Genomic DNA, 16,708 nt, shown 5'->3' on the forward strand with positions numbered 1-16,708 from the left:
GTGTCTGTCAACATTAGCCACTGGGAGTTAGTCTGTGTTTGCCTATCATCCGTTTTTGCACTATTTTGTTTTCTTTTTCCTTTTTCTCACTGGGCTGAGTCTACGGAAGTAGGAACCCCTGTATCGTTCCACATAGGATCTATTTGTGGCTACAGTATGGATGGCTCTTCTTGATCCTTTGGGATCTATACTTCTGGTAAGGGTCAAGCCTGAATTCTTTCACTTGGATATTGTCCCAACTTTAACCACAGAATTGGATTCACTTCCTAGTGTTTTGGACTTTTTCTGGGGACTTATTACAATTATATTCTTTATTGATTTGTTTATGTACACACATTGAGACTTTATATCTTGGCTTTTGATTGAGCTGACTCTGGCTCAGCTCTTTTTTATTTTTATTTTTATATGGTCACTCATTTATTATTTTTAATACAGCATGTCTGTACGAGCTGCTCTTTAGAAAAATTCAATATGTCCGCCTCTTTTATTTATTTATTTTAAGCCATAGGATGTGGGGGAATTTGCTGTGTTCTTGAACTGCGACCAGTTTGGGCAACATTGCCCAACGCTGGTGGATTAAACAAGTCTTCAATGAAAGTTGACCTTTTCTTTGTACATGGCAGCTACATTACAGGTGCCAGTGAATTTGTCTCTATTTAGACTGGTGAATTCTTCCTCACCATATTTTTGCACAACGCAACACATTGCAATAAATCTGGCACAAGTTTCAGGCAGATGTCCAAAAGCGTTTTCATGGGATGTGCTGCAATAGGCCCAATTGTACAGCCACTATAAGCGTTGTTGCCACATGGGTGTAGGCAGGGCCGGATTTGCTCTCCCTGCCGCCCCAAGGCCAGGTTCCGCAATGTATCCCCCCCCCCCCCACCAACCAAACCATAAACCCCCCCCCCCCCCCCAAATCAACAGAGAATGACAACTGGATGGCAGGGGCGGCACGATTATTTCAAATATTTTTTGTTTCTTTTTTTCTTTTTTACCACTTTTTTTGTAGCGTGTCGTCTAATTTTTTTTTGTATAATTTTCTTTTTCTTATTTTTTTAATTTTTTTATTTTAATAATTTTATATATATATATATATATATATATATATATATATATATATATATATATATATATATATATATATATATATATATATATATATATATATATATATATTATAATATATATATATATATATATATATTTGTTTGTTTTAATCCATTTTTTTTTCACTTAACTTTTTTGCTATCACACAGGAGAAAACAATTCACTGCGTAATAGCAATTGGAGGTGACAGATTCTCTTTATTGACCCTGTCACCTTCAAAACAAGAGTCCTAGCACTGTGCTAGAACTCCTGTCACAGCTGAGATGGGAAGAGCACAGCTCACCCCTCTCACTGTGTACATCGGCAGCAGGGACAGGAGACAGACTCGGCGGCCGGGGGAGGACGGAGTCCCGAAGACAGAGCCAGCAGAGAGGTATGTGGGGGGGAGAGGGGAGGACCGACGGCAGCACACATTTTAGAAAGTGATTTTGACACTACGTTTAGTCCTGCTAGAAAGCAACTTACCGCCCTTAACTGTATGTTCCGGCCGTCGGGGGACTCGATGCCGCTGCCGCCTCGAGGCCTGGCCTTGGTGGCCTTGTGGGAAATCCGGGCCTGGGTGTAGGGGTGTCAAAATCGTTCTCGGTGAGCAAAATGAGGAGTCATCACATGGTTATGATAAAGCACAAGCTAACTTTTTTTTTTTTTTTTTTTTTTTAACTCATAGCATGGTTGCAGGGTTACATGTTTTTTATGGTCTGTGGTTGACAACAGTCTGAACTTGCAGTATCATGGAAGTGTGGTGGAATGTTTTTATTTTCCTACTCTTGGCTTGTGGTTATATGTTTGTTGATTCAGAGTCATCCTGCTGTGTCTGTAAGTCTTGCTTCCATAAAATTTTTAAAAAGATAAACTTTCTCTGTTAAACTGCCAGATAAAAGCCAGAGCTATTGACCAATCTCGAGCGTTGATCGTGCACGTTGCAGTGTGGTTGAATGGCTTGTTAGAGGGAGTGTAACATCCACTACCAAATATAAGTCAAAAAAAATTGGCTATTCATCTTGCTTGCCTGTGTGATTTCAGCGTGTGTGTGTTTGTGTGTTTTTTTAATTTTATTTTTTATATGTATACAGTGTGTTTGCAACATTTTTCAAGTCTGGGTTACGTGTGTGGGTATGGCCTTCATGAGTGCATGTCCTCCGTATATATTGTGTATATGCCAAAGATGTTCCCATAAAGTTGCATGTGTTTTTCATGTTTGCATCTTTATTTTTCATTTCTTCATCTGCATGTAGAACAAATTGGCCTTAGCCCAGTCCTATCACACTGCATGTTTCCCTCCTTGACTCGTTCCATGTTGGTTTGTGCATGTATTTTAGAGTTTAGATCTATCTATTCTGATACACTGATGTTGGGCAGGGTGGGGGCAGATGGATGGTTTTGTACTCAGGCAGGCTACAGTATTGCTATCTTTCTCTCGTACCCAGAACACGCAATGCAGACGCAGGCAAACGCAGGAGCCATCGCTGGGGGGGTAATCGGGGTGATTCTGGTCCTGCTCCTTCTGGCCGCCATTGTCTTCATCGTCATCAAGAGGAAAGGACTGCATGGTAAGCAGGATCGAGGCACCTACAACCCGAAAACCCGTGTATTTGGCACTGGAAAGCCTTCTCAGGAATTTGCCTACCAAGATGACGGCGATTTGGATAAACCTCTCAAAGGCCCTGGACCAATGAGGGACAGTGGGCTGAGTCCCTCTTTGGAGGAGGATGAGGATGAAGAGGAAAGGATGAAGTACAAAGTTCTAGAAGATGATGACGAGGATGAGCGATTTAACGAGGTGGGGCCCATGCTACAACTTAGACCCCACCCACAAATTAACTCTTATCTGGACGACGACATGGAGTCCCAGACTGACGGCTCTATCATCTCCAGGACTGCAGTGTATGTGTGACACTCCTCTAAGAGGGGTCAACGTATTTGTATCCTCCAGCACCTGGACTTCAGAGTGTTCCTTATTTGTTCCAATTATGGACTGAAGAGTGTGTATCTCCTTACTATCCATGTCTTGCCACTCATTTTTGGACTTTTTCTAGCCTCAGTGACATCATGAGCCATCCAGACTGCAATGTACATGTAAGACAAGTTCCCCTTGTATAACTCTACTTTTTAATCAGGTATGTGCAACCCAACTTTATAAGAACGGGACATTTTGTGTAAAAGAATCTCCTGTACTTGTCCATGCAGGTCCCCTTACAAATGCTCCCAGGGACTGTGTTCCATCGTTTTCTTTTACCTGCCCATCAAAAGTGGATTTGTCCTACTCTTGCTCCCATGGAATATTATGGACTCTTTAAAAAAAAAAAAAAAAAAAAAAAAATGGACTGTTCCTTATATATACCTTGCCTATATCACTGTGCTTCTTGGCGACCCCTCATTATTTTAGGGGCATGAGAAAGGTGCAGTAAGAGCCACGATTTCTTTTTTTTATATATATAACTTTCTGTGCCAGGGGCAAAAAAAAGCAGTTTTTACAATATGTAATGGAGATTTCATTGATGGGGTTTGCACTAATATAAAGAAGGACTGATAAAGGGTTAATATGAAGGACATTTTAACTTGGGTTAATAGAAAAGGGGGGCGGGGGGGTTTGGGAGTTGCTTTGATTTTATGCTATTATTTTTTTGTATTTCTGTAAAAAAAAAAGAAAAAAAAATACTAAAGATTGAGAACATTTTTAATAAATATTCAGAAAGATACCCTGTTTTATCAGAGATTGTCTGTGGATTTAATTATTTTAGGTGGGTTTTATGCTGTGAAAAGTCTTAAAGCTGAACTCCAAGCAAAAACAAAATCATAATTTGTTGCAATTGTGTTTTTTCTTTTTTAAATATGTATTTTATATCGGCTTCCTGTTATCCCCTGTACAACAGCAAAAACAGTATTTTTAATGGCTGCAGGAGGAGAGGTGACACCATTGTATACCTTACCAATGAGCGTTGTGTCACCCTCCTTGCTATGCTGTTCAACAGATTTAAAGGAATCAGGAATGTGGCCACAAAGAATTAAACCCATTGGCAGATAGGAGAGATTAATGAGTATTTAATATTTTGCTTGAAGTTTAGCTTTTTAGATTTTAATGATCACAGCTACAAAATGTTTAACACTGAGATGATTTCTCTACAGAGGCAGCTCTTTAATTGGACAAATTAGGCAGTCGCCTAAGGCCTCGAACTCACAGGGGCCTTGTGGCTGCCTAATTTGCCTCTGCTCAATCACTGTGTGCTAGATATGTTCTGCAGCCATTTTTATTTGCTTGAATTTTCTTACCCGTTATGGGCATGAGTGGGGCCCCCGTGTCTAAGTTTTGGCCTCCCAAAGCCTAGAGCCCCCTCTGTTTCTCTATCCACATTTTAATTCCTCGCTTCTCTTTCTAATTTGGGATGTTATTGGCTTTGTCCATTTTAAATGTATGTTTTTGACCTTTATTATTTTATTTTCCCTGTGACTTATGTCACAGCTATGATGGCTATGGGACATGCAATACACACAAATCATGTTCTTCAGACCTGTCGACCACTAACTAATTAATTGAGACATTACTTTGAATCCCAACAACCCCCCCCCCCCCCCCCTCCATAGCCTTGCTAACCCCGGCCACCTTGAATAAGAACACATTAAAGGAGTTGTAAAGGTTTGTTTTTTATTTTCTAAATAGGTTCCTTTCAGCCAGTGCATTGTTGGTTCACTAACCTTTTCCTTCGATTTCCCTTCTAAATGTTTTGTTTTCTTTGTCTGAATTTCTCCCTTCCTGTTCCTCCTCTGTAAGCTGTTCTGGCTGACCAACCCCCAGCCAGAATGGCTCGGATGATGGGGGCAAGCTTACTGAAGAGAAACAGGAAGTAGGAAATTCAGACAAAGAAAACAAACCTTTAAAAGGGAAATGGAAGGAAAAGATAAGTAAACCAACAATGCACTAGCTTAAAGGAACCTATTTAGGAATTAAAAAACAAACCTTTACAACCCCTTTTAATGTAGTGTTTACTTCCTAGAATCCCTATAGAGTCAAGCATGCTGATGTGGGGGTACTCCCACTCCCCTCTCTGTCTCCCTACTCACCTCTGATTTCCCTCCCTTGGTTCTACCCCCTAATCCCCTCCAGTACTGCCCCTTTCAGCGAATACAGAACCAACCTTATTTTTAGGGCTTATTTTTAGGGTAGGTCTTACCATGTAATGTGCTGTCTTCTCTCTCCCTGCCTGTCGGGAATCCCCAGTATGAACGGGGTTAAAATGCTTGTAAAGGAGAAGTCAGATTAGGCAGGGAATGCATTGGCATCACTGGGGGCTGTGGTCCGAAACCGGGGGACACCATCCTGATGGTGTTATAAATCATGACTTTATTTCTTTTAATATTACACCTCTGGCGCCTCTGACGTTCCTGGCTGTTTTTTTTTCTGTTCACTGACGACTTCCTGAGTCTGCCCTGTCACTTTATACAGCAATGTCTAGCCTGCGCTGGCTGAAATAATATAGCATTGAGCAGATATTGGTGCTGGAAGCTCTGTTTTGTGGGACACTGTTTTATAATCTCTGTGCAGGAGAGAGAGGAGCTTTCAGAATATTCATCGGCGGTTTTGGGGAGGGCGGGACAGAGCAGCTATCGACCGCCAGCCAATAGGATGGGGTCAGGGCGGGCCGCTACGTGTATGCGGCTCCGCCCCCTTTCTTAAGAAGCCATATAATTGGCTGGTGTTCCAAGCCTGCTCTGTACCGCCCACCCTGACATCGCCAATAAATTCTAAAAGCTCCTCTCTCAATCCCTGCACACAGTAAGGCCCCTTTCATGTCCGCATTTGCCCGTATGTCTGCATTTTCATCCATCCGTTGCGGATGAAAACGGGACATACATTGGTCCCTATGTGATTGCGGGTGTCAGCGGATGCCCGTAATCACCCGCCTCCGCAAAGCTCCGATTTTGCAGACGGAAGAAAATCCTTGTTCATCCGATCCCCCCCCCCCATAGGGGAGAGCGGAGGAAAGACAGGGCGGTCCCTGCACAGTGTGCGGGGACCGCCCTGTCAGCCGGCGGCTCAGTGGGGATTTTACAGAGGATCAGTGCTGAGCTCATTACTGATCCGCCCCGTGTGAAAGGGCCCTTAGATTACAAGACAGTGACACACACCTGTCACTTTATGGAGAAATGTCTAGCCCAAGCTGGAGAGAGAGAGGAGCTTTCAGAATATTTATCTGCAATGTCAGGGTGGGCGGGACAGAGCAGTTATCGAACATGAGCCAATAGGATGGGGTCAGGGCGGAGCCGCATACACAAATAATTGCTGCTCTGTCCCGCCCACCCCGACATCGCCGTTGACTATTCTGAAAGCTCCTCTCTCTCTCCCTGCACACAGTTAGATTATAAGACCTTGTCACACACAACGGAGCTTCCAACACCAATATCTGCTCAATGTGCCCCCTCTCCTCTGTCAGTGCTTCAAAACAATGGCGCCAAACTTCTCCCATTCGCTGCATAATTTTCCGAGGTACAAAAAACACGAGATTTCATGAGATACATGATGCCTATCTCCCAGGAACCCTTGCGAATTGCCTAGTGACGTAATCGCCTAGGCCAGTGGTCTCAAAACTGTGGCCCGGGGGCCAGATGCGGCCCTTTGCTTGCTTTTATTTGGCCCTTGGGGCACTATTTCATCCACTGATACAAACAATGGAGCATAGTTTCTCCTACTGACACCAACAAAGGGGCCTAATGATATCAACGATGGGTCACAATTCTTCCCAATGACACCAACAATGGGACACAATTCCTCACAATGACGCCAACGATGGGGCACAATTCCTCACAATGACACCAAGCAGGGCCGGCCTTTGGGGGTGTGCGAGCTGTGCAACCGCACAGGGCGCCATGGGAAACAGGGGCGCCGTGCGACCACCCAGAGGCGTACTAAGGGGGGGAGAGTCACCCCCGGGTACCACACACTGGGGGGGTGTCAGACCGGCACCCCCCTTCGCGAATTGTATTACACCCGCGGTGGCATTTTTTCCCTCTTTGTGTATGTCTAGGTGACCAGGAGGCGAGGGGTGTAGATGGGGGGGGGGGGGAGCGCGCCACAGGATTAGCTCGCACAGGGCGCCTGAACACCTAAGGCCAGCCCTGACACCAAGTATGGGGCACAATTCCTTACAATGACACCAACCATGGGGCATAGTTTTTCCTCAATGACACCAACAATGGGACCCAATGACGGGGCACAATTACTCCCACTGAAACAAACAATGGGGCGTTAATTTTCCCACTAATGTCGGGACCTTTTCGACTCCCACTGAAAACTGTCTGGCCCTTGTAAACTCTGAAGGACAGTAAACTGGCCCTTTGCTTAGAAAGTTTGGAGACCACTGGCCTAGTCTAATAAGACCAGGAAGCTATGTGGAAAAAAAAGGTATTTACCAGCCCAAAAAAATAAAAATATTGCCCACTGTGAAAACTATGCGCTAAGGGCATGCAGCACAGCCAAAGATGAACAAATGGGTGGAACTCTGCTTTAAGAGACACCGGTTCTTTCTGAAAGGTATATCTAAAGTTCTGTGTGTCCTGAAACTTTTTCTGTTCATATATTTTAGTTTTCCATGTTGAAGGACTTTTTCTCGAAATGTGCAATTATTGACGGTTTCTACTGCTATGCCAGAGGCTTGGAAAACATAATTATTTGAAGCCATATGAAAACATATTTATTAACCTTCTCCAACTAGGCTATTTATTTCAACCTAATTGTCTCCTATATTTCTGTAAACGCTCCATAAAAGCCAGAGGCATTTATTGTTCAATAGCTACCTTCTGTCATCGTTCTAATTAATGAACAACAGCTGCCGCAAAGACTCAAATGTAATGGTCATAACAGCCCTTTTTAGCATAACTTCTTATTTTTTTTTTTTTCCTGGAATACCTATACCTAAAATGTATTACTGTTTGTTTTGTGCAGGGGCTATGCACAATCCTAGTAAAAGTGTTGCCCATATTAGAACATGCAAAGGGCAAAGATACACTTTTACCAAAAGTATTGGGACACCTGCCTTTACACACACATGAAAGAAAGTTACCGCTCCAGGTGGATTGTGTTAGGATGATCAGTATGGTCTCAGGAGATCAAGGGTGCTGGCAATGCACAAGGCAACAAATGGAAAAAGAAAAGAAAATATGGACAGCCGCACTCCAAATGGTTGTCTTTATTTAAAAAAGAAAAAATGCACTACAAGTCACAGCACACTACACGGGAGTAAAACAACTGACGCGTTTCGCACTATAAATTAATGCTTAATCAAAGCTACACGCACATGACCTTAAGGCTGCATTCACACCTGAGCGTCGGTCGTTTTTTTCCGGCGTTTTGTCGCGCGTATTCATGCTTATTTGCGCGTTTGCATACAGCGTTGTCCGACGTTTTTGTACTTCGACGTTTTTTATTTTAGCCAATAGGAAAAATGATCATCTTTTCATCACTTGTTGCTATGTTGGTAGATTTTTTTAATCTTCTGCATGGTCGACAAGTTCTATTGATTAAAGCGACGAAACGCCCGTTGTCGCGCAAGTCGCTTGAATTGAGCGTTTCCATTACTTTCTATGGGAAATGGAAACGCTCAAATACGCCGCTGTCGCGCGATTCGCGCAACAAAAAAAGGTCCGGGACTTGTTTGAGCTTCGCGCGACAGGCGTTTGGGCGTTCGGCGTTCAGCGTTCAGGTGTGAACAGTCACCATAGCAAATAATGTATTTTCATCCCTCTGGCGTTTGTGAGCGTAGCGCTTCAGGCGTAAAAACGCCTAGGTGTGAATGGAGCCTTAAAGTTGATGTAAACTTCTTGTCTATGTATATTCTGAGGGCTGTTTACACTGAACTGTGGTTTACCCCATATTTTGAAAACATTTAATGAAAACACAGGAAAGACAACCAATCCTGGGAGAGGAGAGGAGAGGAGAGGAGAATGTGAATTGTGCACTTTACAGAAGCTGTGCATGTCTGCATTCTAGTGCACGAGATATGTAAATAACCTGTTACTCAAGCAAGGACTTTGGTCTTTATCTGGAAGTCTGTTTTATTTCACTGAACAATAAAGAGGATTGCTCAGAGCTGGATTAACTCTGTGTGGCAAGACTGGGCACAGATGATAGGAAATCTTATACTGTACATTGTGACATAAAAAAAAATTGGGGTTTACATCCACTTTAATGGCATCCAAGTCTTAGTCCGTAAGGTTCATTATTGAGTTGGCCCACCCTTTGCAGCTACAACAGCTTCAACTCTTCTGGAAGGCTGTCCACAAGGTTTAGGAGTGTGTCTAGGGGAATGTTTGATCATTCTTACAGAAGCGTGCTCGATCAGGTTGAGGCCAGTCAAGTTCCTCTACCCCAAACTCGCTCATCCATGTCTTTTATGGACCTTGCTATGTGCGCTGTCGTGTTGGAACAGGAAGAAGTCATCCCCAAACTGTTCCCACAAAGTTGGGAGCATGGCGTTGATGAAAATGTCTTGGTATGATGTCACCTTAAGAGTTCCCTTTACTGGAACTAAAGGGGCCAAGCCCAACACCTAAACAACCCCACATCATAATCCCCACTCCACCAAATGATTTGGACCAGTGCACAAAGCAAGGTACATAAAGGGATGGATGAGCGAGTTTAGTGTGGAGGAACTTGACTGGTCTGTACAGAGTCCTGACCTCAACCCGATAGAACACCTTTGGGATGAATTAGAGCAGAGAATGTAAACCAAACCTTCTCTCCAACATCGGTGCCTGACCTCACAAATATAGATCTGGAACAATAGTTAAACATTCCCATAGACACACTCCTAAACCTTGTGGACAGCCTTCACAGAAGAGAAGCTGTAATAGCTGAAAAGGGTGGGCCAACTCAATATTGAACTGTAAGGAAAATGACTGGGATGCCATTAAAGTTCATGTGCGTGTAAAGGCCGGTGTCCCAATACTTTTGGTAAGATGGGGTATCTGAAACAACTTTATAGTTTGGAATCCGAAAAGTATAATACTTGGTGGTTTTCATCATGCTTGACAAATGTACTCCACAAATGTAAAGATACTTTAACACAAGCCTGCATCTAATTATTTCGAAGTGCAAATGTAATTGCTGACTTTATTTTTATTTTTGTAAGTTATGTGTAATATACCTCTAATACCAAAATACATATTTTAATAATTTTTTTTTTTTGACAAGTTTTTAAAACTATTTTCAGGATTTTTTTTTTTCTTGTATGTTATTTTTGTATCATGATCAAGCATGATACAAGAATAACATATGTCTAAAATAAGAGGAATAAGAAGAAAAAAGGGGCAAAACAAAAACACAAACTAAACTATTTTTTTTTTTTTACTTTTTGGGATTTTTTTTTTTTGTATGTTACTTTTATATCACAAAAGAAAAAAAATCCCAAAAAGAAATTTGTTTTAATATGTGTGTTTTTTTTTTTGTTTTTTTTTGCCCCCTCTTTTTTCTCCTTTTTTAGACATATGTTATTCTTGTATTATGCTTGATCATGATACAAAAATAACATACAAGAAAAAAAAAAATCCTGAAAAAGTTTTAAAAAATTTTCTTAAATTTTGAATCTTAAAGTGGAGGTTCACCCGGAAATTAAAATTTTTAACCTTGGATTCATGCTCATTTTGTCTAGGGGAATTGGCTATTTTTTTTTAAATCGAAGCTGTACTTACCGTTGTAGAGAGCGATCTTCTCCGCCACTTCTGGGTATGGTCTTCGGGACTGGGCGTTCCTTCTTGATTGACAGTCTTCCGACGGTCGCATCTATCGTGTCACGATTTTCCGAAAGTAGCCGAACGTCGGTGCGCAGGCGCCGTATAGAGCCGCACCGGCGTTCGGCTTCTTTCGGCTACTCGTGACGCTATGGATGCGACCATCGGAAGACTGTCAATCAAGAAGGAACGCCCAGTCCCGCAGCCCATACCCGGAAGCGGCGGAGAAGATCGCTCTCTAAAACGGGAAGTACTGCTTCGTTTTTAAAAAAACTAGCCGATTCCCCTTCACAAAATGAGCATCAATCTAAGGGTAAACATTTTTTTTTAGGGTGAACTCCCGCTTTAAAGTCGGCAATTTAATTTGCACTTGAAAATAATTAGATGCAGGCTTGTGTTAAACTATCTTTACATTTTGTGGAGTTACTATTCAAGTATTCAAACAATTCCTTCTTTCTTTTCTTTTCATGGTTTTGTAAATGCCTCAAAAAAATAAATAAAAATACACCAGGCAATGTGGGAAAAAAAATGGTAAAGAAATATATATATATATTTCTGTTCACTTGTTTAATCTATATACATTTCTTGAGCTTGTAAATCTATTCATAGTGTGGAGCCGTAGCAAGTACAGTGGTGATTCAGCAATGTCTTCCCTTGACCTTGACACACTTCATGTCTCGATGCCTCTATGCCATGTTCATGGGTTTCTGCTTGTGTGCATCTATTTCTCCTATAAACTAGAATAACAACCTCACCTAGTGATTTAACAGAAACTTCAACCGTTCTGCTTTAGTTGTCTTGGATTGCGAGGATAATTTTTTCCAGAAACATGCTTGTAATCCAAAGCACTTGTATATCAAAGCAAATTTCCCCATAAGAAATAATGGAAACTCAAACGATTCGTTCCACAACCATTTTTTCATAGGTCCTTCAGTTTAGAGTCCATATAAAACAGGGCTTGACAAATTTGCTTGGAATCTAGGAGCCAGCTAAAAAAAAGTTAGGAGCCAGGAACTTACCCCGTCCTGCCGAGCTCCTGCGCAGAAGCAAACGCATACGTGAGTAGCGCCCGCATATGAAAGCGGTGTTCAAACCACACATGTGAGGTATCGCCACGATTGGTAGATCGAGAGCAATAATTCTAGCCCTAGACCTCCTCCGTATCTCAAAACATGCAATCTGTAGATTTTTTTTTTAAATGTTGCCTATGGAGATTTTAAAGGGTAAACGTTTGTCACCATTCTACGAGCGGACTCGAATTTTGAAGCGTGACATGTTGGGTATCAATTTACTTGGCGTAACCTTATCTTTCACAATATAAAAATAAATTGGGCTAACTTTACTGGTGTCCTATTTTTTAATTAAAAAAAGTGCTGCCTAAATACTGTATGACAGAAAGTATTGCAATGGCCGCCATTTTATTCTCTAGGGTGTTAGAATAAAATATATATATATATAATGTTTAGGGGTTCTAATTGGAGGGAAGGAGATGGCAGTGAAAACAGACAGGGGAAGCTCCATTAGCATTGCTGGTTGTCTTGTCGTACCAACGGCCACCACAAGATGGCGCCAGATCACAGAAGGAAGCATAGGCCTGCAGAAGGCCGCAAAGTCGCGGCCTCAATTACAGATCGTGAGGTGGGGATGCACGGAGACACAGAATGCCCCAGGTCGCTAATTCTAGTCACAATGGCGACCTGTCGCCCCGGGTTTGTCGAACCCTGATATAAAAAGATTATAGCAAGGTTGTGTAACCATAAAATGTCCATCCACAATTGGAAGCCTCCACAAGGGGATTAGAAGCAAAATCCATCAGGAGCTACAGAGTATAAAAGAGAAGAGAGGCGCCTCTTTGTAGCAATATGTTGCTAAATGTTGTACCTTCATTAAATGTAACCATATTGCTACACTTGGACGCCTGTTGTTTTCTTTTATACTCAGTTGTGACATGATACTACTTGTATATCAAGACATCGCTTGTATATCAAGTCAAAATGTATTAAATTTAGCTTGTCTTGCAAAACGCTCTCAAACCAAAGTTTTACTGTAATAGCTCATGGTTCGACCTTTGGTGTGATTTTATGCATGTTATGTATGGGTTTGTAAAACAAAAAAAACCCTCCCATAGTCCTTTTATGTTGCAGCTGTCCCACATCAGCCCTAAGAACAAGACCTGAGAAATCACGTGATCGAGTGGAGAGCAGTGATCTACTCAGATGTGCTCCTCCAGCACTCACTGGAGTGCCAGGCAGGGGAGAGGGGCGGGTTCGGGCTCTAAGCCAGGGGTAGGCAACATCGACCCTCCAGCTGTGGTGAAACTACAAGTCCCATGAGACATTGCAAGACCCGGACAATCACAGGCATGACTCTTGGAGGCAGATGCAGGATGGGAAATGTAGTTTCACCACAGTTGGAGTACTGAGGTTGCCTACTCTAGCCTTGCACTGAGAAGCAGAGCCAGCTGTCAATCAAGCAGGTAGATCCCAACAATATTGTAGGGATCCTTCCAGAGCCTGGAGATGCTCTGCTACGTCAGCAGATAGCAGGCAATAGCCCGCCAACAGCTGCCTCTGGGTCATAGGAGAACACTGCCGTGACCCATGAGAAGCCCGGCAAAAAAGCTTTGGTCATACTTCTGTTTTAGCATGCTTTTATCCTTGTATTTAACCCACTGTAAATATCATTGCTAGAGATCGTTGGCTTGCATGGTTCCCCATTGGGCAGCCAAGTTGAGGCCTGACTGTGGCCAAGATTGGAGCATTGACAATTAAAGTAAATATGGAATGCGAGAACCAAAGGCTGCTTCCGCTGAATCATTCTTGAAAGGGTTATGCTGTATTCAGCACATTCTCAGTCACCAACCTGTAATAGGTCCACAGATCAGAAAATTTTGCGGGTCTTTGTTATTGGGGGTCCATGACTCAACCATTGGCTCCTGCTGCTGTCAATCAGATCCAATGACGCGGCCGCAAGGGGGCAGGGCCGAGTCATACACTTGGCAGCTATGTACGCCTTGTGTATGACAAAGGAATGTGCCCACAAGGTAACCCCCTTGGGAGAGGACTTCCCAGAGGGAGTCATCTATTGCGGGGAGGAGCCACCGTGTGACCCCAGAAGAGGATGATCGGGGCCACTCTGTGCAAAACAAACAGCACAGTGGAGGCAAGTATGAAATGTTTGTTTTTTAAACATGATCCCATAATATCGCTTTAAAACAAGTAAATATATCGCACTTCCCCAGTGGCGACCCATCCATTAGGGGCACACGGGCGCTGCCCCCCCATGCGTATGGCACCCAATCTACATGCGGGGCGCCAGACGCATGGATTTCCATGGGGTGTGTTTTTTTTTTTTTTTTGAAGCACGTGATTAGAGCCTGAGGCTCTAATAGACTTTCTTAAAATCGTGGGCTCTATACGCACTGCCCCCTGAGCCCACTTAGTTGTGTGACAATAGCGAATGAATTGTCAAAGGAAAAGCGATCCTATTGGCCCCCCCCAAATTGTTGAGCAGCAGCCGCCACTGTGCTTTCCTATCTATTTACTAATGCTAACAGCAGTGGGATTACAAATAGACCCCTTTCACACTGAAGCGTTTTTACAGCGTTTTAGCGTTAAAAATAGCGCTATTAACCACTTAAGACCCGGACCAATATGCAGGTAAAGGACCTTGCCCCTTTTTGCGATTCGGCTCTGCGTCAATTTAACTGACAATTGCGCGGTCGTGCAACGTGGCTCCCAAACAAAATTGGCGTCCTTTTTTTCCCACAAATAGAGCTTTCTTTTGGTGGTATTTGATCACCTCTGCGGTTTTTATTTTTTGCGCTATAAACAAAAATAGAGCGACAATTTTGAAAAAAATTCAATATTTTTTACTTTTTGCTATAATAAATATCCCCCAAAAATATATAAACTTTTCTTTCCTCAGTTTATGCCAATACATATTCTTCTACCTTTTTTTGGTAAAAAAAAATCGCAATAAGCGTTTATCAATTGGTTTGCGCAAAATTTATAGCGTTTAAAAAATAGGGGATAGTTTTATTGCATTTTTATTATTTTTTTTTTTTTACTACCAATGGCGGCGATCAGCGAATTTTTATTTTTTTGTGACTGCGACATTATGCGGACAATTTTGACAAATTTTTGGGACCATTGTCATTTTCACAGCAAAAAGTGCTATAAAAATGCACTGATTACTGTGAAAATGACAATTGCCGTTTGGGATTTAACCACTAGGGGGCGCTGAAGGGGTTAAGTGTGACCTCCTATGTGTTTCTAACTGTAGGGGGGCGGGGCTGCACGTGTGACATCATTGATCGTCTTTCCCTATATCAGGGAACAAGCGATCAATGACAGCGCCACTGTGAAGAACAGGGAAGGTGTGTTTACACTCACCTCTCCCCGTTCTTCAGCTCCTGTGACGGATCGCGGCACTCCGGCGGCGATCGTGTGCCCCGGTCATGGAGCTTCGGACCGGGTCGCGGGCACGCGACCCACAGCTGGGCACTTGTGCTTGTGCCCAGCCTTGCCATTCTGCCGACGTATATCGGCGTTAGGCGGTACATCTCAATGGGCCCTTTCACACTGAGTCCTGCAAGCAGCATCTTTGGAGCAGCTTTTGGGCGCTGAAAAAAACGCTCCAAAAACGCCCCTCTCCATTGAAATGAATTGAAAGCGCTGTAAAAACGCCTTACCCTTTCACACTGAGGCACTACAAAAACGCCCTAAAATGTTAGGGTCTTAGCGGTGCTTTACTAGCACATTGGGATTGCAGATGAGGCTTTGCTCGAATAACGCTTGAAAAACGCCCCAGTGTGAAAGGGGCCATAATGTTGAATGCAAGAGTGAAGTACAACTTTAATTGCTGGTATGCATTTGATTGCTTGCATTTATTAACTGCTCCACTTTGGGCTCTTGATACAACATCTAAAAAGTAACCATCCACATTCCTGCTCTGAAAAGAAGTATCATAATTTAGTGTCTTTGCCATTCATTGAACATTCTCTGGCTGATACAAATACATGGAAAAGATACAGTACGGCAATTCTCCTTGTCTGCCTGCTTTGTGCGCTTTGTGCTCTTTGATTGTTTATAGCAACTGCTGCCATGGACTTGCTCTTTTGCAGGCTCAGTCCTTTTATAGTCCCATCCTTCAGAACTGAACACAATTGCTCCAATCTAACCGTTTCTTTGTGCCCTTGCCAGCTATCTATATGTCTCTAAATACTACTTCAATTTGCATCACATTAGGGATGGACTGCTTGTATTTTTGTGCTGTGCTGAGTCATTGATTGAGTCCTTACTGTCTGCAATGCTGCAATTCTTATGCCGCGTACACACGACCGTTTTTCTCTTTCTTTTTTTTTTTATGTCATTAAAAACGATCGTGTGTGGGCTCCAGAGCATTTTTCACGATGTAAAAAATGGCCATTAAAAATTTCGAGCATGCTCTAATTTTTCACGACGTTTTTAACATTGTAAAAAATGGTTGTGTGTTGGCTTTAACGACGTAAAAAAAAACATGCATGCTCAGAAGCAAGTTATGAGACAGGAGCGCTCGTTCTGGTAAAACTAGTGTTCGTAATGGATAGGGGTGCAACGGATCAAAAAACTCACGGATCGGATCGATCCTCGGATCAGGAGTCACGGATCGGATCATTTTCGGATCAGCAAAAAAAAAAAAAAAGGGTCAGTTTTTTCATTGGTCCAAAAAAAAAAAAAAAAAAAAAAAAAATATAAATATAAATATAAATATATATATATATATATATATATATATATATATATATATATATATATATATATATATATATATATATATATATATATATATATATATATATATATATATATATATATATATATATATATATATATAA

The 16,708-nt window shown here is 42.2% G+C and overlaps 1 protein-coding gene across 2 annotated transcripts in view; it reads left to right on the plus strand.

The window, feature by feature from the left end:
• The window catches only part of NECTIN2 (nectin cell adhesion molecule 2), a 161,758-nt gene that overhangs the window by 87,351 nt on the left and 57,699 nt on the right, over window positions 1–16,708 (plus strand). The window contains exon 6 of one of the 2 annotated variants that reach the window (XM_040327456.1): window positions 2,538–3,563. The exons of the other annotated variant lie outside the window; for it this stretch is intronic. Within the exon in view, the coding sequence (XP_040183390.1) occupies window positions 2,538–3,004 (467 nt within the window). The 3' untranslated portion in view covers window positions 3,005–3,563. Of the gene's footprint in view, window positions 1–2,537; window positions 3,564–16,708 lie in introns of those variants that run through there. 2 annotated transcript variants of the gene reach the window in all.

This window comes from Rana temporaria, chromosome 10 (assembly GCF_905171775.1).
Source record: "Rana temporaria chromosome 10, aRanTem1.1, whole genome shotgun sequence".
NCBI classification, from domain to species: domain Eukaryota; kingdom Metazoa; phylum Chordata; class Amphibia; order Anura; family Ranidae; genus Rana; species Rana temporaria.